The sequence below is a fragment of the Gambusia affinis genome, linkage group LG14 (genome assembly GCF_019740435.1).
Source record: "Gambusia affinis linkage group LG14, SWU_Gaff_1.0, whole genome shotgun sequence".
NCBI classification, from domain to species: domain Eukaryota; kingdom Metazoa; phylum Chordata; class Actinopteri; order Cyprinodontiformes; family Poeciliidae; genus Gambusia; species Gambusia affinis.
This window is the reverse complement of record NC_057881.1, coordinates 2,222,226-2,241,841: the sequence shown is the minus strand read 5'-3', so window position 1 is coordinate 2,241,841 and position 19,616 is coordinate 2,222,226. Positions and strand designations below refer to the sequence as shown.

The following is a 19,616-nucleotide window of genomic DNA, read 5'->3' as shown; positions in this document are numbered from 1 at the left end:
CTGCCGTGGGTTGCTAGGTAACAGGGCTGGGCGTGTCTGGCGTTGCTATGGTAACGGCACAGCGCCCCTGGAATGAGACTTAACAATTAGGAGGTTTTTGAAACGGCTTGTTTATCAGGCACCAGACAGAAAACATCGACTTATTACCCAAAAAACTGCCAAGTATTTATTTATTTTTTTAAAATGTTGGAACATTTTTAGACGCAGTGGAACGTCAAAGCAAATGAAACTACAAAAACATGAAGACAAAAAATATATTTTGCTTAAAGAGATCCAGTTTAGATAAATTAGGACAAATTAGGACTTTTAAATTAAAATCTATTCACAAAGATAGTAGATGCAACACAAAGTAATCTTGTCCAAGTTTTATGATTTCCTTTTGTTGTCATGGTAACTAGGACCACATCAACTCATTGACTTGACCTCTAAAGTTCACCTCGGCGAACCCAAACCTGCGTTTAATTTCTGTTTTCTTCAATGGAGTTCAGAATGATAAGCAACTGAATGCCTTTCATTTAACAAGGAAAACATGAAAACCACTTGAAATTTTCCATCTACAATCTCGTTCCTACAAAAGATAAAAATATGATTACTTTACTTGCCCAATATAAATAATTAATGCTTAGTTCATGGTTGAGTAAAAACAACTAAAATCGCTGTATTTTAGTGCGATTGGATTATTTTTAGTGAAAATGATATTTTTGTCAGCTGATGAAGTGGCCATGTTTTCATCTTCAGGGTTTTGTCAGAGACGTCGTTCGAGGAGCGCTTTGCTGAGCTTCCAGAGTTCAACCCAGAGGAAGTTCTTCCGTCGCCGACGCTGCAGAGCCTGGCCACCTCTCCAAGAGCCATCCTGGGCAGCTACCGCAAGAAGAGACGCAACTCCACCGGTGAGACGGACCTGCAAAACTTTTATTTCCTTCTTCTCTCTTATTTGGATCCCCATTAGTTGCAGTTTCCTGAAACTTTAGATTTTCTTTCTTAAATGTATAAATTTGCTGGATCTCTCCAGATCTTGACGGGGCGGCAGAAGAGCCCAGCTCCCCCAGAAGGAAGACCCGCCGTCTCTCCAGCTGCAGCTCGGAGCCCAGCACCCCTAAAAGCGCTGCCAAGTGCGAGGGAGACATCTTTACGTTCGACAGACCAGGTACGACTGTCGGAGAGTCGCCTCCAGGTGCCGCAAAACACAAAACCTTACCAAGTATTTTTGGTGCAAATATCTTTGTGCATTGAAATAAAACAAAACTAACCTAAGTAACTTTTAAGCAAGATATAGCAGTTTGTTTTAAGTCAGTAATTTCTTAATGAAAAAGTATTAGTTTCACTAGCAGACATTTTTCCCATATGAAGTAATCTGCCAATAAAACTGGACATTTTTCATCAATATTAAGAGTTTATTAACTTAAAATAAGCTCCTACATCTTGTTGATGTCACTTCTACATTATTTTGTGTCATTCCAAGTGTACTAACATATTTGCAATATGGAAACTAGACAGAAATTATCACTACCATTTTGTATTTTTGCAGTGGAACATTCAGAGACACATAAAGACAGTTATAAAGTCAGCCTTCTACTATATGTATTTAAACTGACGATGGTCTTTGGAAATGTCTGTTGCTTGTTTCATAACTGATGACTGTTATGTTTTTATGCTGTAAACCACTTTGAACTGCCTTGTTTCTTAAATATCTTATACAAATAAGCTTGGTAATACGTAGTAAGATTTTATTTTATCTTTTTGCAGTGAGATGATGTATGAACCGTTTCGTGGGGTTGTTTGTTGTTCCAGCAGGTCCGGAAGCCGACGTCCCCCTGGGAGACCCGGACAGGGTTCCGTACTCGTCTCTGCGGAGGACACTGGACCAACGTCGCGCGCTGGTCATGCAGCTTTTTCAGGAACACGGCTTCTTTCCTTCAGGTAGATCCACCATCTGCCCTGATGAAAGCAATTAAAGCAAAGTTTAGTTTTATTTTGAATTGTTGTATTCCTGGAATGTCCGATACAAATAAACTTGATTGATTAATTGATTGATCAAACATTGTCCTCCTCTTCTCTGTCTCGTCTCTGCAGCTCAGGCCACGGCTTCCTTCCAGGCGCGCTACCCGGACACATTCCCCACCAAGTTGTGTCTGCAGTTGAAGATCCGCGAGGTTCGTCAGAAGATCATGCAGACAGCGACGCCGGGGACGCTCGAGTCGTCCGAAGCTGGGCCCGGCCCGGCCCACGGCCAATCAGCTCGGGACGATGGCGGGGCGGAGCATCAGGGAGACAAAGGCCAAAACTTGGAGGAACCGAAAAACGAAGGATCGTAAAAAAAAAACAAACAAACAACACAAAGGAGGAGATCAGGAATCAGGAAAATAATTTCACTGAAAGAGGAAGAGAGAAGGGTGTGTGGCACTGATTTCCACTAGACCTGGGCAAAAATAAGACTCCTCAAGACTAGCTTTGATTGTCTAATCTTAACGTGTGGGAACCACAGCAAGTGCTTCTTGAATTTTCGTTCATCTTGAATGTTGCCCAGGTCTGCGCTCAGCACATTGCAGCAGTTTGGGACTCAAACTCTGCGGTACACACTCTCTATCTCTCTGGTACACACACACACCCACGCCCACACACACACACACACACACACACACACACACACACACACACACACACACAAACCAAATCAGACTGTTACGCTTGGTTGTTGCCGCAACCAAGGACACGACACACAAAGGCACTATGTCACTTACCTTACCGTGCAGATGCAGTTTGCTGCTGCCAGCCAGCCAGCCACCCCTCAGATGCCATCGACCTGACCTCTGACCTCCTCAGCACCGTGGTCGGCCTGCAAACACAACCCCAACGACCTCCACTGATAACTCACAGCCCCTCGATGCTGCAGGACAGACAGTGCGCACACACACGAAGATAATCAACCCGGGTCGGAGTAAGCCATCGGCCTGCACCGTTTCACGTGATTGTAGAGAGTCGGAGACGCAGAATCGGGATGTAGTGACCAATCTTTGCACCTTCAGTTGTTGCCATTACGACGGACAGAGCCGGATATCTGAGTCTGTATGAGATTATGTAAAGATTTGGAGGCATAAACTCCGGAAAAGCAGGATCTTAACCAAACTTCTCAGAAATGACGTTGCTTTTCTTCTCGTTATTGTTGCCGTGGAAATAACCAGTTTTACCGTGGCCTGTTTTTTCTCTCTGTCTCTCTCGTGGCTCTTATTGTGTTTCTTCTCCAGCATAAAAACTTTTGAAAAAGAAGAAGAGAAAGAAAGAAAGCGGGAAACTGGACGAAGAAGGGGATAAAATCCGTCTGCGCCCTCCCTTCCCCACCCGGACTCAGAAACAGGGCAGGGCGGGGTTTGGTTTGTGGTTTTGTAAAGAAAAACAAAAGAAAATCATCGAAATCAGGTGTTTGCACAATTTGTGCGGCCTCTTGTTGTCGAGGGGGGTCGCCACAAGTTCAATCAGGAAAGTATTGTTTTTAAGAGATTGTTTTAGTAAAAATAACCTCGTTCCGTATGTTTTCCCAACCTATCTTTCCCTCCCCCATTCAAAGATTTGTTAGAAAGTGCCCTTAAGCACTGGTCCCGGGTCAAGCGCTATGTAGCTCAGGATGGTTCTGGTTAGGGTTCAGTTCAGGGAAAGCAGATCCTAGACCAGCCCTGGAGGGCAAAACCTGGAGCCCTCCCACCCTTTCTCCTTTTCCCTCTCTTCCTCTCGTCTCGACACTTTATCCTTTCCCATCAAATGGTGCAATAGGACATTTATTTTTTTTGGAAATAGGTTTTTATTTTGGGCGGGGAGGGGCAAGGCTTTGTGCCATAGATATTAAATTGAGAGCAGCACTGCAAAAACACAAAACCTTACCAAGTACTTTTGGTCAAGCCACGCAAGGGTGCGCAGTCCTGGTCCTGGAGGGCCGGTGTCCTGCAACTCTTAGAGTCTCCCTGGTCCAACAACCTGAATCCAACAGTTGAATCACCTCCTAAGTGCAGTCAGGTTCTGCAGGGTCCTGCTAATGACCTCATTATTTGACTCAGGTGTGTTGAAGTAGAGACACATCTAAAGGTTGCAGGAGACTGAACCTCCAGGCCTGGAGGGCCCACCTCTGGAGCGTCTAGTGCAAATATCTTAGTACACTTGAAATAAGACAAAGTAACTTCTAAATGACTTTTTAGCAAGATATAGCAACTTGTTTTCACTGCAAAAACACAAAATATGACAGTATTTTCATTCTAGATTCTTCTTAGTATGCATTATCTTTTTCTATTCTTCCTGCAAAATGAAAGTTTATTTGTACACCATATTTCAGAAATGAGGCAGTGCACCATAAAAACTTAACACAGCAAACAATTACGAAACCATCATTATTGAATATACATGACAGAAGACTGTCTTCGTAACTGTCTTTCTGTGTCTCTGAATGTTCCACTGAAAAAACACAAAATCCTAAAAATAATTTTTGTCTAGTTTCTATTGCAAATATCCTAGTGCACTTAAAAGAAGCCACAAATAACTTAGAAGTAGCTTTTCAGCAAGTGATAGGAGCTTGTTTTATGTAATTAACTTCTCAATATTGATGAAAACATTACCGTCCCTTTGGCATATTATTTCACCTATATAATGGAAAAATGTCTTGTTCTAAGTGAGCTTGTACTTTTTCATCAATATTAAGAAAGTTTTCACTTAAAACAAGCTAATGTATCCTGCTGAAAAGTTACAGCTTTATTTTATTTCAATTGGACCAGAAACTACTCTTACTTTGTAAGATTCTGTGTTTTTACAGTGAAGTCAATAATTCCTTAATGTTGATTTTAAAACGTTGTAAACATTTTAACTTATAATATGGGGAAAATATTTTGTTCCACTTAAAACTAACATTTTTCAATCCAAATTCAAAAATATTTTATTGATCCCAAAGGAAAATTAAATATTAATTCAGAATTCTTCAGAGTTATTGTCAATCAGTGTTTCTCAATTCCAGTCCTCAGGCCCCCCTGCCTGCATGTTTTAGGTGTTTCCCTTCTGCCACACACCTGGATTGAATCTTTGGGTGATTAACAGGCTCCTGCAGGACTTGGTGGCTGCAGAAGATGTCATCCAATCATTCGAATCAGCTGTTCTGGTGTAGAGGCACATCTAAAACATGCACAGCAGGGGGGCCTGAGGACTGGAATTGAGAAGCGCTGTTGTAGATGGTGATGGCTGTGGGCAGGAAGGATTTCCTGTAGCGGTCTGTGTTGCAGTGAATTTGAAGAAGCCTCTGACTGAAGCCTTTTTCTGGGTTGGGTTGTTGATCATTTTTTTGATTTTATATAAAATCCTTCTCCAAAAGTTCATTAATATCAATGAATTATTGATGTATGACAACTTCTAAATCTCTTTAAAACATTACTTATGTTCATTTTCTCTTATTCCAAGCGTATTCAAGATATTTGCACTAGAAACTAGACCACAAATACGTTGTAATATTTTGTGTTTTTGCAGTGCAGTCTGAGAGGAACGAGCTGTTGTGATAAACTATGGTTTAAAAAAAAAAATTCAAAAAAAACAAAAAAGAATCACAAATATTGTCATTGTTGAAGAGATAGAGAGCATAACTTACTAAAAGTCAACGACAATTATTTGAATAGCACTTTTTTGGCTCTTTGCTTCTTTGGTGAAGAGCGGAGCGGGGGTAGTTCTTATTATGGGTATCTCTTTTATTTCTCTGTATACATATGGATGTGTGACAAAATATATATAAATATATTACAGGTATTTCCATATTTGTGCATCTATGTCTGTGTTTTGGGGGATGTGTATGTTTTTGCACATGCAGGCAGGTCTCCTTTCACCTCTCAGCAACATCATCGTCAGCATATTTTTCTGTATTCCTACTCAAGAGACGGTATTTTTATAGTCACCGTGACTATTTTCTCAGCCATCTAGACTGTTAATAAACTCAGCTGATTCAGGAGACATATATAAATATATATATAACATATGCAGGAGACTCATTTTAGTACATATATGAATAAATACACACAGGTTAATAGTAGGCTATCAGTTTATGTCACTATGGGGGTTCTTTAGGGCTGTTGAGTGTCGATCTGCGTGCATGTGCGATCACATGCACTCTTGCACACACCCGCACAGACATGCATGCACTCACACACATGTATGCGTGTACACTGTATGATTGTGCTTCTAAAATAAACCTATCCTTACTTTGGAGAAGGAATTTCTAGGATGAGCGATGTGAGTGTTATCTCATAAGCAGGCATGTTGACCATGTGCAATATTTCTAAATGACAACAAAAAGAAACTAAATATTAAAGATCTAACACAATGCCTTGTGTTGTTGCGTTTTTATCTGTAGTTTGCATCTCTTTCTACGTTTAAAATATGTTTAAACCAGGCAACCTTAGAGATAAATATTTAGAAGAACCAGGAATAGTTTTTATTATAAATGCAAATTTTTTTTATTTTTGTTCTGCAATATTTGCACTAGATTTCCACAAAGAATAGCATTAAAAGTACCAATAATGATTTATTTTCTTTAGTCGTTTTTTTAACCTTTTCATACACATGTGAAAGAATAAAACCAAAACCAAAAAGCAATGGCAAAAGACAAAAATGGACAGAACACTTTGTTTAGTGAATGTGCTTTTAGATGCTCCTTGAAAATGATTAAAAAACTTTCTAAAGTAGATATATGTCTAAATTTAAAAGCTGACTTAAAAATGGGACAAATGAGTTTTATCTGGCTGTCTTGGGGGCAAAATGGCTGAAAAAAAAATCTATCAATATAAATTGAAAAACAACATAGATTCATAATACAATTTTAAATTTCCAAGTTCATTCCAGAAAAATTCTAAAATTTATCTCAATATTTCTGAGTTTTTTGGTGGAAATCTACTCATTTTTTCCATTTGCAGTGGCCCTATAGTAGGGGTATTTGATCTAACAGTAGGTTTACTGCTTCAGTTGGGGTATTTGGGAGCTGTAAATGTGAATTATTTTGTTTGATATTTAATATTTTGTTTGATAACAAAATTTGAACAATGTTAAAATTGTTAAGGTTTTCAAGCAGCCTCGGCAGCCTCGTACTCCATTTCCCAGGTGGCATTGCGGGAGCTCCGTTTCTAGGTGTCTAGCAACAGCTTTCAGCCCAGACAGCTGGCGGCGGCAAGTGGAGCGCTATTTTATAACATTATTCGCTGCTGCTTGTTCATAACTATTAGTCACTAAGCTGAAAACAGTGGGAAAAATAACTCTGACCTCTGCTCAGAGATATGAGCGGCAGCGGGCGGCCCAGGACCAGCTCGTTTGCTGAGCCGCCAGGTGTTCCAGGAGCCCTTGCAGCCTCCGCCGGATCAGCCGCTGCCGTGGGGAGCAGCACAGGAAAGTCCGGGGTCCCGCAGGCCTCCGGCAGCAGCTCGTCGGGATGCTCAAACCTTAAGCTTTCCAGTAAGTTATTTATACCTGTTAGTTCTTAGTTTCAACTTTTATCCCTGGCATGTATTACAGTAGCAATTCTAAGGTTGAAAAATAACTATATACAGAGAAAAGTCGTTTTCTCTCTGTGTAACGAATAGTTAGCATGCTAACGAGATTGCTAACAAGTTCGTTAGCACGGTAGGTTTTTAAGGGTTTTTTCCTCAGTTGGAATAGTTACTATGCTAACGAACTTATTAGCATGCTAGCTAGCCTGGCTGTTTTAGCCACTTGTTTTGTTAGTTCCCGGTCCGGATATCACCTCCTCCCTCCGCTGTGACTCCAGTTCAGAAGATCATTATAACGCCAGGCTATCAGGTGATCATCTGAATTTAAAATATAAAACCATGTCTGGCGGGGCTCGGGTTAATTTTACTGGGGTCAGATGGGAGTGAGAACATGAATTAGTCGGTGGTTCTTTGTGGCAAAGCCAGGCTCGGATAACTTGGATGCAGCATCGACTGGGCTCTTTTGTTGGTGTTCGTGTGAGAGGAGCATCAGCTGTCGGTCTGGCTCGCCTGGGGTTGGGTCAGGGCGGACCGATGCTCACCCACCAAGGTCACCTGTGGGGCGAAGACTCGGCAGCAGGTGGCCGACGCCTGGAGGATGCAAGTGATGCACGTCCAGCTTCGAAACACCGATGCCTTCTGGAATATCAATGAGTTTGTTTCCTTACTCAGAAACTAATGTGAAACATATCAAATCCATTTAAAAAACAAAGAGTCTTTGTGGTAGCAGTCAGTCTTGCAATTAATCTGAAGTAGCCTCTGACTGAAGAAGTCTCATGACTGTGCTGGCAAGTTAATAATTCAATATTTAGGCAGAAAAGACAATATTTTAAAGTAGAAATTTCTTGGAATACTTTATTTGTCAAATGATATACCTTCACATAAGAGGTTAAAATTCAGTCTACACTATAATTTCTGTATTGTGAGTGAATCAAGTAAGGCGTGGTCACAATATTCAAAGCTCAAGTAAGTCATTTGTGTCTAGAATCTCAATTTCTGGATTCCTGGTTGCCTTTTCCTCATAAAATCCACATGGTCCAATTTATCCTGCAGCTAGTTTGTGCTAGCATACCCTAATCACGTGTTAACTCCAGTTCTAAGTAATATATCACAAATATATTCAAAGTGTTAGCCAGCTAATATTGGCCACAGATGTTCATATCAGAGTTACCCAAAATGCTAAAAGTCACAGAGAAATGGAGATATGTTGAGAAATGAAGATAGGCGACTATCACAGGTAATATTATCATGTATCGCAATTATTTCTCGGACAATTTATCATTCGGATGAATCAAGACAGTCCTAAACACAATATTGAAAGATTGTCTAATGTTGTGCAGCCTTTGTTTAAATCAGTAAAATATTAAACCTTTATTTCTTTGCATTTTAGGTATTTGGAAGCTTTGAATAATTACTTTTACAGATTTGGATATAAAGAAGCAGTCAAACCACACTAGATGCACAAAAAGAGAATAAAAATGTTGTGAACATTAAGGATGGGTTGACATATATTAGGAATGTTTGTCTTTAAGACACTATAAATCAGGGGTCTGAAACTCCAGTCCTCGAGGGCCGCAGTCCTGCAACTTTTAGATGTGCTTCTGCTGCACCTGAATACAATAATTAAGGCTCTGGAGAACTGATCTACACAAGGTGGAGGTAATTAAACCATTTCATTCCAGTGTTTTGTACCTGTGGCACATCTAAAAACTGCAGGACTGCGGCCCTCGAGGCCTGGAGTTTGGGACCCCTGCTATAAGTGATGGTGAAGTAGATTTTTCCTGTAGTTTGGTAGAAAAAAGGGTTTGAAGCGCTTCCTCTGTTTGTCTTGACGGAAATATGTCGACTTGAGAAATGCAACGTGGTCATTTCTCCCCAGTAATTTAAGGTTTTAAAGGATTTTCAAGGCTGCAGAGCCTGGAAGAAAATGCAGATTAAAACCTGCAACAAACCCTTTGGTACAGTTTATGACTGAGAATATTAAATACTGTGGAAAAAATTCCAAAACTGAGGAAAAAGTGCAATTTGATATGAAAAAACCCAGCATTTTACTTCTTATCTTCTTCTTTATGTTTGTCCAGAGGATGAACCTTGTAGTTTGGTTAAAGAACTCAGTGACCCGGATTAGCTGATACTGATACCAGCAGTATTTGGGTTAGATAACCAGCAAGCTTCATGGACTGATGATGGTTTACCAAGCAGAAGAAGACAAAGATGTCGGACTGTCATGATAACAAATTTTCCTAGAAATGATAACATTGACACAATTTTCAGCCAAAATAATAGTAGTAATGGCTTATTAATTTGCGTATACAACCCAAAGATAATAAAGCATTAATTTCTAAAGAACATTTAACACTGGAGCTGGAAAATATTTTAAATAAATAAAACAACCAAAATAGTATTAATTAAAATTGATAATGAAAATTGCATTTCAAGAAATAATTGATGAGGAAAACAGGCAAAAGGGGCAGGTAGTGCAAATTAATTACTTCATACCAAGTGTCAAAAATTTGCAGCGTTTCTCAAAATGTGATATTAAAGGGGAGTGTCTCTTTAACGACTGTTATCCTACGAACTTCCTTCCTAAAGAGTGAGAAATCAAATATATTTTAATTCTTTTTGCTGATTTTTCAAGCTAATGAGTTGTAGCCCATCTGTTTTTTTCTGATGTGAGACACACATCAGGTTGGTGGTACTGTTAGTAGCTTATTTAATTTTTTATTCAATTGAAAAAAAAGTATTTAGTTGCAGTTAGTACATATTGATTTACACATAAAAATGAACCTAAGGAATGTATTGTAAAATGTAAAGATATGAATTATTCTTGAAATAACTCCTCATCCTGCCACACATGGCTGCATCCCTGAATGAGTCAAAGAATTAGCTCCAGCTGGCATGACAAGAAATAAACTATTTTCTCTATAAATTAGTTAATTAGATGTCGGACTTTTCGTTTGAAGCTGGATTGTGTGACAGAATAATCCTTTTAAATGCTGGCTGGCATCACTGAGCGCAGCTCTTCAGAATAAAGACAATGTTGGCCTATTTTTGCAGCTTCCCAGGTTAATTAGTCACTCAGCCATGAATATGGACTCTTCCATTCTGTGTATTAAAATCCATCCAACTTAAATATTCCTCCAGGCTGCAGAGAGAAGGTCCAGCCATTTAACACCATAATGATCTTTTTATCATCTTTTTAGACTTTATCCCTAGATGTTTGATTAAACTTGTTGTTGCTTGTTGCCTAGGAGACATTGGGAAGGTGACGACGGTTGTAGCGACGCCGGGTCAGGGTCCAGACCGCCCACAGGAAGTCTCCTACACCGACATCAAGGTGGCTGTTTGCTCTGCTCTCTTTCGCTCTTTAATCACGGCCAAATGTTCCAGGTCACTGAAATGTTGGACTGCAAATAATGCCAAAGACTTTTAATGATTTATTTAGCTGCAATTAGAAAAACTTTTCCATCCAGATGTGTTTCTTGGGTGGTAAATAAACAAATAAGACTTTAATTTGTGACTTGGAGCTTTACATTAAACATTTTCAGATTATTTTTCCTATGAAGTCCAACATAGGAAGCTTCTGCTGGGAGTTTGCAGAAGCTACAGTATTGTTGTATGGAGAACAAATCATGACAAAATTGGCAATAAATGTAGAAATAAATAAATGGCTTGATGAATATGTGCTAAATATTGCATCCAAAGATTAAAAAAATTAGACGCTTATTTGTTTTTTAAGTGAAAAATTATTATTGATTTTTTTCATTTTATTTCCTACTTTCATAATTGATTTAAATCAATACTGATTTAATTATTTATTGTGTGCAATTATATTCTTTATTTATGGAAAAACAGGAAAGGATAAAATGTGTATGATTAAAAATGTAATATAAGTACAGAATATGAAAACAAGATGTAAAAAATAATGGAATGAAATGGAGACTATTAGAACTGTTCACCTGGAAATAAATTGGAAAATTAAGTCATAGTGATGATCATAATTGAATATTGTTAAAAGTAACAAACAAAATGTTTGTCACACCGTTTAATAAAATAATTTTTAATTTTTTAAATTTTTTGTATATAATTTTTGTCAAATCGAGTCGACTCACTGAAACTAAAACTGGACCTGAAGCTGTTGGTCAGGTTTTCTGTTGCTTTAATAGATTCCAGAATAGAGCTCAGAAACCAGTAACTCCCATCATCCTTTGCTGGTCTGACTGGTTCTCTGTAAATCCCGGCAGGTTATTGGGAATGGATCATTTGGCGTCGTGTACCAGGCCCGGCTCATCGACAGCCAGGAGATGGTGGCCATTAAGAAAGTTCTGCAGGACAAGAGGTTTAAGGTGAAGCTTTGGTCTGGACTTTATTTTAATCTGTTGGGTCTTTTATTTTGAAAAACTTCTTCATCTGTTTCTCTTGCTTTTTTTTCAGAACCGGGAGTTACAGATCATGAGGAAGCTGGATCACTGCAACATCGTCCGTCTGCGATATTTCTTCTACTCCAGCGGCGAGAAGGTGTGAATCCTCTGGTTGGGCGTAAATGTCCATCCGTCTTTTCAGCTTCCAGTCTTTTTGTCTTTGTCTTTCTTCAGTCTTTCTTTTTGTCTTTCTCTTTTTCTTTCTGTCTTTCATTCTTTTCATCTTTGTCTTGTCTTTCTGTCGGTTTTCTTGGTTCTTTCTTTTTCTCTTATTTTATTTTTGTCTTTCTGTTTTTCTTTCCGTGTTTCTGTCTCTGTACTTTCTTCTGATATTATATTTCCTTATTTTCCTATTTTTATTTCTTTTTCCTTCTTTCGGTTTTCTGCCTTCATCTTTCTGTCTTTGTTTTTTTGTCCTTTCTTTTTGTCTTCTATTTTCTCATCTTTTTATTTTCCTTTCTGTTTTAAAAATGTCTTTGATACAGTAAACGTGTAGAAACTGCACTTGGCTCTTCTGTGGTTCAGTAGTTTGTTGCTGTAAACTGAAGCCATGATGGATTTCTGTTAACATGTTTTCATTCTCATGTTTTTAGATTCTCTTAATGTTTTTGTAATATTTAGCTTCAAACAACTTGACGTAAATCTTTCCTGGCAGTTTGTTTTGTTTTGTTTTTAACTCCTAAATCCTTTCTGTCTGCGACAGAAAGACGAGGTTTACCTCAACCTGGTGCTGGATTTTGTCCCTGAGACGGTCTACCGGGTCGCCCGGCACTTCAACAAAACCAAGAGCATCATTCCCATCATTTATGTGAAGGTAGAAACGTCGTCAGATATCAGAAGTTTGGTTTTTCTTCCTGATGTGACCTGCTGTCTTTCCCTGCTCAGGTCTACATGTACCAGTTGTTTCGCAGCCTGGCCTACATCCATTCGCAGGGCGTTTGCCATCGAGACATCAAGCCGCAGAACCTCCTGGTCGACCCGGAAACCGCCGTCCTCAAGCTGTGCGACTTCGGCAGGTGAGTGGCGTGCGATGGCGGTTCCTGTTGAAGTGTTTCTGCCATTTTGATGGTTTTCTGTTCCTGCCCTCAGTGCCAAGCAGCTGATTCGTGGCGAGCCCAACGTGTCATACATCTGCTCGCGGTATTACCGTGCCCCGGAGCTCATCTTCGGCGCCACCGACTACACGGCAAACATCGACATCTGGTCAGCCGGCTGCGTGCTGGCGGAGCTGCTGCTGGGTCAGCCCATATTCCCCGGGGACAGCGGCGTCGACCAGCTGGTGGAGATCATCAAGGTGAGGCTGACCTCTGACCTTTGATTCACGCATGTATGGAGTCACACTGCTGCCCAAAAACCCAGAGGAGCGTTTTGGTTTACCGTTTGCCGTGATGTGTTCATGTGCCTGCAGATAAATGGAAAACAAAGCTTTTCTTTCATCTGTCCTTTCTTCCATTATTTCTTTTTTGTGGTTTTTGGCAGGAATGTAACTCCATATGACTTCATTCTTTCAAGAATTCACGCTGATTTTATTTTAAGCCTCTTACATAATTAATGTTTGAATAATTTTTGTTGGGTTGGTTTTTAGGTGCTGGGAACGCCAACGAGGGAACAGATACGAGAGATGAACCCAAACTACACAGAGTTCAAGTTCCCACAGATCAAAGCTCATCCATGGACCAAGGTGAGAAAACACTGAAAACAATTTGGTTGAAACATGTTTGTTTTTCATTCAGTGGCTAGCTTTCATTTTTTACTTTGAATTTGTAATAAAATGCAACCCTTCAGCTCATTGGCGCCCTCTTTAGGTGGAACCACCTGATTGCATGTTTTTTTCCTCTTCAGGTGTTTAAACCTCGTACCTCTCCGGAGGCCATCACCCTCTGCTCCCGGCTGCTGGAGTACACGCCGGCGTCGCGGCTCTCCCCGTTGGAGGCCTGCGCCCACGCCTTCTTCGACGAGCTGCGCCAGCCGAACGCGCGGCTGCCCAGCGGACGCGAGCTGCCCCTGCTCTTCAACTTTAGCACCACAGGTCAGAGCCGCGTTCATCCTCACCGCTCTCCTCAGTTTCTGCATCTTAAGGAGGAGTCTGGTGTTTGCTTTTTTGTGCAGAGCTCTCGATCCAGCCTCAGCTGAACTCGATCCTCATCCCTCCTCACGCTCGCTCGCATACGGCTGCTTCTGTCCACGGTGGGAAACCCCTTTTGTCATTTAACCACCATCCTGTCGTATCATAGAAACACCCACGACTCCTCTGAAATCACAACTGATTTGGATTTTATGTGATGGACAAAAACTTTTGCAGATTAAAATCTGAAAAGTGTGGCATGCATTTCTTATCCCTCCTCCTCAACTACGTCTTTACCTACTGATATTTCATCTCATTCCTCAGTAAGTCAGATTGGATGGAGAGTGTTTGTTTTCAAATCTTTTCACAGATTCTTAGTTGAATTTATGGTGGCCTGAACTTTGACTAGGCCAATCTTATTTAAAAATTGCCCATATTTATTTACAATGATCAACTTTCCTTAAATATTAAAGTGCTGCAATAGTTGTTTTTTTTTAGTTTCTGGTGGAAATAACTTGGTGCGCTTTAAAAAAGATGGGAAACAATTTCTGCCAAATATAGAAGTTTGTTTTAGATCAATAATTCCTTAATGTTGGTTACAAATGCACTAGTTTCACTGATTGATTTTTACTTATAACAAAACATTTCTACCATGTCATAAGCTAACATGGCCATGCCACCAGAGGAGTTTCGAGTTGAACATATGGACACACAAAATTTTTTTTATTTTTTTTAGTCTGAAAAGCTAAATTCTTATATTTTTGTTTATATGTTTTGGTTTCAACCTAATTACAGTTTTGAGTGTGTTGTTCTTTCAGCAAACTGCCTTTTCTTGAGTCTGTTCTCCAGTTAACAATTAATCGGTTACTAAATTAATTGACAGTTATTTGAATTAATCGATTCATCGCGATTAATCATTTCAGCCACAAAGGAGAGTGAAAAGAAACACTGATTTCAAACTACAATTTTAGTTGAATTTGATTGGTAGGGATGGGTCGCCGAGGTAACGCGTCACCAAAGATTTGAAAATGTTTAAATCAATTCTAAAAAGTACCTATGGGAGTAAATGTGGCCTTTTTGTGTTTCTTAATGAGACGAGATGCATGTTGTTGCTGTTTTTGGACACAAGGTGGCAGCATTGCAGCAACAGAAAAACAGGATTGGTTGAAACGTTTCGCTGTCTGTTTCCTCAGATGGTCCCGGTTCAGATTCATCTCACCACAGTTTGCTTCCTGGACCCGTCAACAGCATGTGAAGAGCGAACCAACGTCTACCTGCAGGCCTCTCTTTCTCAGACCCACACACACACACACACACACACACACACACACACACACACACACACACACACACACACACACACACACACATACACAAACAAGCTCTCTCTCTGCTGCTTTCTGTCCTCTCTATAATCTGTCTCTGTACAGTAAATCTGTTAAGACTGTTAATTCTTTAGCTGCCGGGATGGAAACGGCAGGAGGTTGTTGTAGGCGCACACACACACACACACACACACACACACACACACACACACCTGGTGTGGTGGAATGAGGAGGTTCGATAGTCGGGGCTGGTCCTCTGAAAAGAACGTTTTTAATCCACGTTTTGTTTTTATTTATTTACCATGTGGTCAAACGTTGATATTATTTTTAAAATCAGATCATTTTTTTATTCTCACGTGTTTTTAAAACCGCGATGTTTGGAAAATCCAACCCAGAGTTTTGGTGTAAATGAAAACCTCCTAACTAGGATCAGGTTGGCAGGCGGCAGCAGCAGCCATACAGATCCACTTCAGTCGTATTTCTCACCTCTTACTTTAGATTTTAGTTTTAATTTAGGATGAAGTGAATTTGTTGAAAAGTTAGCATTTACCTGCAGTTGAGATTTTTGTGTGATTCGCCGAACAACGGAGAAACACTCGACCATTGTTCAACCTGAAAACGCTTTGCAAAATGACTTCCAGCGACGCCTTTGGCTGTTTCTGACTAATTTAGTCAGGTTTGTCTTGATTCAGTGACACCCGATTTTTGTGCCATTATAACATCTGTCTGAGCGTACAAAGACCGAACAGCCTGTTTTTTATTTATTTTTCTGAAAATGGAGTAAGATGTAGAAATTAAATGGTCTGAATATGAAGCCTGCTGAATGCCGCTCCACATGTCAGGTTGTTTAAATGACAGAAGACAGACAGAAGACAGACAGGACTGGTCTATTGGAGACTTTGCTTTAAAATGACAGATTAACAAAGGAGTTTTACATTAATTTGCCCTTAAACTATGTGGAAAAATGCAAGGGAGTATTAGGGCCTGGATAAGAAAAAAATAAAATAAAACAAGAATAAATTCAAAAATACTTCAATGATCCCACAGGGAAATTAAATAAGTCATAATATTACAATTTTACTCTTTTATGACTTTATTCTCACAAGTTTATTCTTGTAATTTAAATGTATTCATATTATGAATTTATTCTAGTCATTTTATGACTTTATCTTGTAATTTTATTTATTTATTTTATCTGAGTATGACCCTAATACTCTCTTGTTAAATAAAAGCTAAAATTGAGCTAACTCCAGCCAGTGTGAAAACCCAAACACTGGATGTTGTTATTATTATCAGTTAGCATCTGTTGGCGAGTTTAACAACTTTACAACACAAAAATACTTATATTAAAACTTTCAAGCACTTCTGATTGGAAACGACTGGCCATTCTTGCATTGCTTCGGTGTGGAGTGTTCCTCTGCTGTGGCAGATCATTAGTGCCCTCCTGTGGTTGAAAGTGGTAGCTGCTTGTGACTGCCCAACCTGCTGGATGAAAGATTAACTTTGCGGTTTCCGTAGAAACCTGAGACGTTTAAAGTTCTCTCATCCACCCGTTCTCATTCTCAGCCTCCAAAATGTTTATATCTTTACGTCTTTTATCAGTTCAGGGTTTTTATTTGCATTTCTTTTGGTTCATTTGCTTTTAAGCGCGAGCTGCTGCCCCTCAAAATCGAGCAGCTTTAAGACTGCGATTTTACTGCGTATCTGACAGATTAAACAAAAGCTTCTAGAGAGAAAAATAAATGTAGAAATCCAGCGAATGTAAATCCTTGTGTTTGTGTCTGAGATTCTTACTGCGGTCCGAACTGTACGGTACCGGTGTTAGTCAGCAGAGCAGAACACGTGAAAGTTCGTAGTGTAGCGTGTTTGAACCATACGGGCCGCCTGGCGTTTCGCGTCGCTGCCAACCGGTTTCTAACCGGCAACCTCCGGGTCTGATGAGGTCACTGCCGCCCACATCCTGCTTCCTTCCCTGCCCAGCGTCCGCTCCGCGCCACCCTTCGTCCCTGCAGGGGGCGCCACCGTTCACGCTCGGAGCTGTCCAGATTACTGCGGCAATGAAAAAGCGTGAAATGAAATCGGATGAATAAAACCCCTGCAGGGAGGAAATCAGGCGCCGATTTTTCTCCCACAGAAGCCATTTATTTCCTTTTTGCACATGTAAATATCACTGATTTTATTTCTTTTTATTACAGACAGAGTTGGTTATATTTGACCTCCCTCATTCTGTCGACGTCTTAGTTTGTAAATAGTTTTTTTCCTTTTTTTTTTTTCTCCACGATTTAAAATGTAAAAACTGCAAATAAGCATAAAACAACCACTCATCATGTTTGCAGATGATGTTTTTCTCTCTTTCTGTCGTTTTGTAAAAACTGTGAAGAATCTCGGCTGTTCTCCTTCTACCAGTCCGATCTGGGTTTGGTCCGGTCCGGTCCGGTTCTGATCCAAAATATCATCTTCCTCTAACCAAATGAGACTGAATGTAGTCAGTTCGGGTTTAGAAAAATTGTTTTCTTTTTAAACTTTTAAAAACTTGTTTTCCAAACATTTAGAGAATTTTCTGCATTTTTAAAATTTATTTCCAAAACTATGAAATTTGCATTTTTGGGTTTTTATTTAAATGTTCTGGTCATCAAGACACAACGCAGCGCTGAAAAAGAAATCCAAGTTGAATTATTCTAGATAAAAATTAAGATTCTTCTTCCACATTTTGCTGAAAATTTCCCTAAATAATCGAAGTGATGATGTGTTGGCATCTGAACTGAACCCGTTTTAAGAATCATGAGTCCATTTTAAAGCAATGATCACAGGACAATAAAATAAAGAAAATGATTTATTATAAAATGGCTTAGATTTTCCAAATATTATTTCCTTTCTTACTTTGTAAGTCAGTGAAATCAGAGTAAATCAAACAGGCATTTTCTTCATCTGTTGCCTTAATTATGACGGTAACTTGTCGCGTTTGTAGATCAAAAATAAATACATAATAGTGTGGCTTTTACTAGAAAAACCTTAAGTCGTGCATGAAAAAGGGGAAATTTTCTATGGCATCATAAAATCATAAATGATTGACAAGATTTTAAAATAATATGAATTCAGAAATTGAACAGTTTGAATTGCCAACAGTTTAAAGAGCAAGATCTGGATATTTTCCACTTCAGTCTTAAAGCATTTCTTTCATTTTTTTTAAAAATAGAAATCTCAGAAAATTCATTTAAAAATAAGACTTTATAATGTCAGGGATTATCTTAGTTAAAATATTGGAATTTATGCTTTTAATTGCAAAAACAAATGCTTCCATCAGAGAAAATCAAAAATTTTGTAAGTGTGTAATGTCAAAAGTTTTATATTTTTCATAGCAATTTGCCACATTTTTGCTTTTTTATTTAAAATAACCTTAATACTCTGTCATGCCTTTGACACACTGATGACTTTAATTACATATTTCAAAATGGACCAAAAATTCACAGAAATGTAAACATGCAGGTCAGCGTCGAGGTGAAACAGTTTCTATACATTTCTGTGTCTAAAGTTATGCTGTTATATTACTTAGTTACTTATTTATACAGTTTGATGTAAACTTTTTATTCTGTTAGAATTATGCGTTCCAGCAGCAGGAACTTTACAGACGTCGGATTTTCAGGCTGAATTTCAGTTTCACTCAGATTTCTCATCATTAACAGTTTCCAGTCTGTAGGTGGCGCCGTTCAGACAGAAAGTGGTTAGTTGGTGATATTTTGGACCAGAACCTTGCGCTATCTCTGACTGCAATATTAAAATACTGCACAGTATTTTACAGAAATGTTTCACATTACCTCAAATCTTTTATTAATCTGACGTGTTGCTCGTTGTTTTTTCTTTTTCCTGTGATAAGTTGTTGATGTTGGTTCTGACCCGGTGGACTGTTCAACTGGCGAAGGCTGAAGGAGAGAAAAACACAAAGCTGTCCGTCTCTGTTATCTGTATGTATGATATCGACTCATTTGCTGTAATAAAGTGGTGAAACTGTGTTTAAAATGTCCGTCTGAATCATTTCAAAAGTTTTAAATTGCAAATTTATTGAATTTGATATTTAAAACATGGATTTTCTCATGGAGGATTTCAACTTTTGGACCTGTTCTTGTCTGCTTCCATTTCTCTGCCTGTTTTCTTAAAGATTTTTTCGAGTTTTCTAACAGCATATACAGTATTTCCTTTTTTGAACCTTTTTATTTCAAACTACATCTTGAATCATTGGACAGAAATGTAATGTAAACTTTTCTGATCTTAGAGTTCCTCATCAGAAACGAGAAACTGAGTGAGTTGGATA

At 39.1% G+C, this 19,616-nt stretch overlaps 2 protein-coding genes and 1 long non-coding RNA gene across 6 annotated transcripts in view; 2 read left to right on the top strand and 1 right to left on the bottom strand.

The window, feature by feature from the left end:
* The window catches only part of cica (capicua transcriptional repressor a), a 46,523-nt gene extending 43,779 nt beyond the window's left edge, over positions 1 to 2,744 (top strand). For 2 of the 3 annotated variants that reach the window (XM_044138411.1, XM_044138410.1), the window contains 4 exons: positions 739 to 890; positions 1,013 to 1,147; positions 1,792 to 1,920; positions 2,074 to 2,744. In XM_044138411.1, coding sequence (XP_043994346.1) covers positions 739 to 890; positions 1,013 to 1,147; positions 1,792 to 1,920; positions 2,074 to 2,315 — 658 coding nt within the window. In that variant the 3' untranslated portion in view covers positions 2,316 to 2,744. The remainder of the gene's footprint in view (positions 1 to 738; positions 891 to 1,012; positions 1,148 to 1,791; positions 1,921 to 2,073) is intronic. The other variant, XM_044138412.1, reaches the window with a different exon arrangement.
* Positions 1,798 to 2,836, bottom strand: LOC122843575. The gene is made up of 3 exons (XR_006372730.1): positions 2,742 to 2,836; positions 2,041 to 2,284; positions 1,798 to 1,938 (listed from the first exon to the last, which is right to left on the bottom strand). It is a non-coding gene; the product is annotated as an uncharacterized LOC122843575 (long non-coding RNA).
* Positions 2,837 to 7,090: 4,254 nt separating this feature from the next.
* On the top strand, positions 7,091 to 19,317 carry gsk3aa (glycogen synthase kinase 3 alpha a). Of its 2 annotated transcripts, XR_006372729.1 has the most exons (12): positions 7,103 to 7,461; positions 10,748 to 10,833; positions 11,741 to 11,842; positions 11,931 to 12,014; positions 12,621 to 12,731; positions 12,803 to 12,933; positions 13,007 to 13,211; positions 13,503 to 13,598; positions 13,760 to 13,946; positions 14,027 to 14,104; positions 15,176 to 15,307; positions 15,354 to 19,317. XR_006372729.1 is itself a non-coding variant. In XM_044138409.1 (11 exons), exons 1-11 carry the CDS (start codon positions 7,287 to 7,289, stop codon positions 15,235 to 15,237), a joined length of 1,317 nt encoding a protein of 438 aa, XP_043994344.1. In that variant the 5' UTR covers positions 7,091 to 7,286; the 3' UTR covers positions 15,238 to 19,317. The 2 variants fall into 2 exon arrangements, 1 of the variants encoding a protein (XP_043994344.1); XM_044138409.1 differs by having other exon boundaries at positions 7,091 to 7,461; positions 15,176 to 19,317.
* Positions 19,318 to 19,616: the final 299 nt, after the last annotated feature.

Excerpts from the sequence above, each read along its gene's own strand:
- gsk3aa (XM_044138409.1), top strand. The coding sequence starts at position 7,287 with ATGAGCGGCAGCGGGCGGCCCAGGACCAGCTCGTTTGCTGAGCCGCCA. Across the intron at positions 11,843-11,930 it reads TGCAGGACAAGAGGTTTAAG|AACCGGGAGTTACAGATCAT; the intron begins GTGAAGCTTTGG and ends CTTTTTTTTCAG. Across the intron at positions 14,105-15,175 it reads TACGGCTGCTTCTGTCCACG|ATGGTCCCGGTTCAGATTCA; the intron begins GTGGGAAACCCC and ends CTGTTTCCTCAG.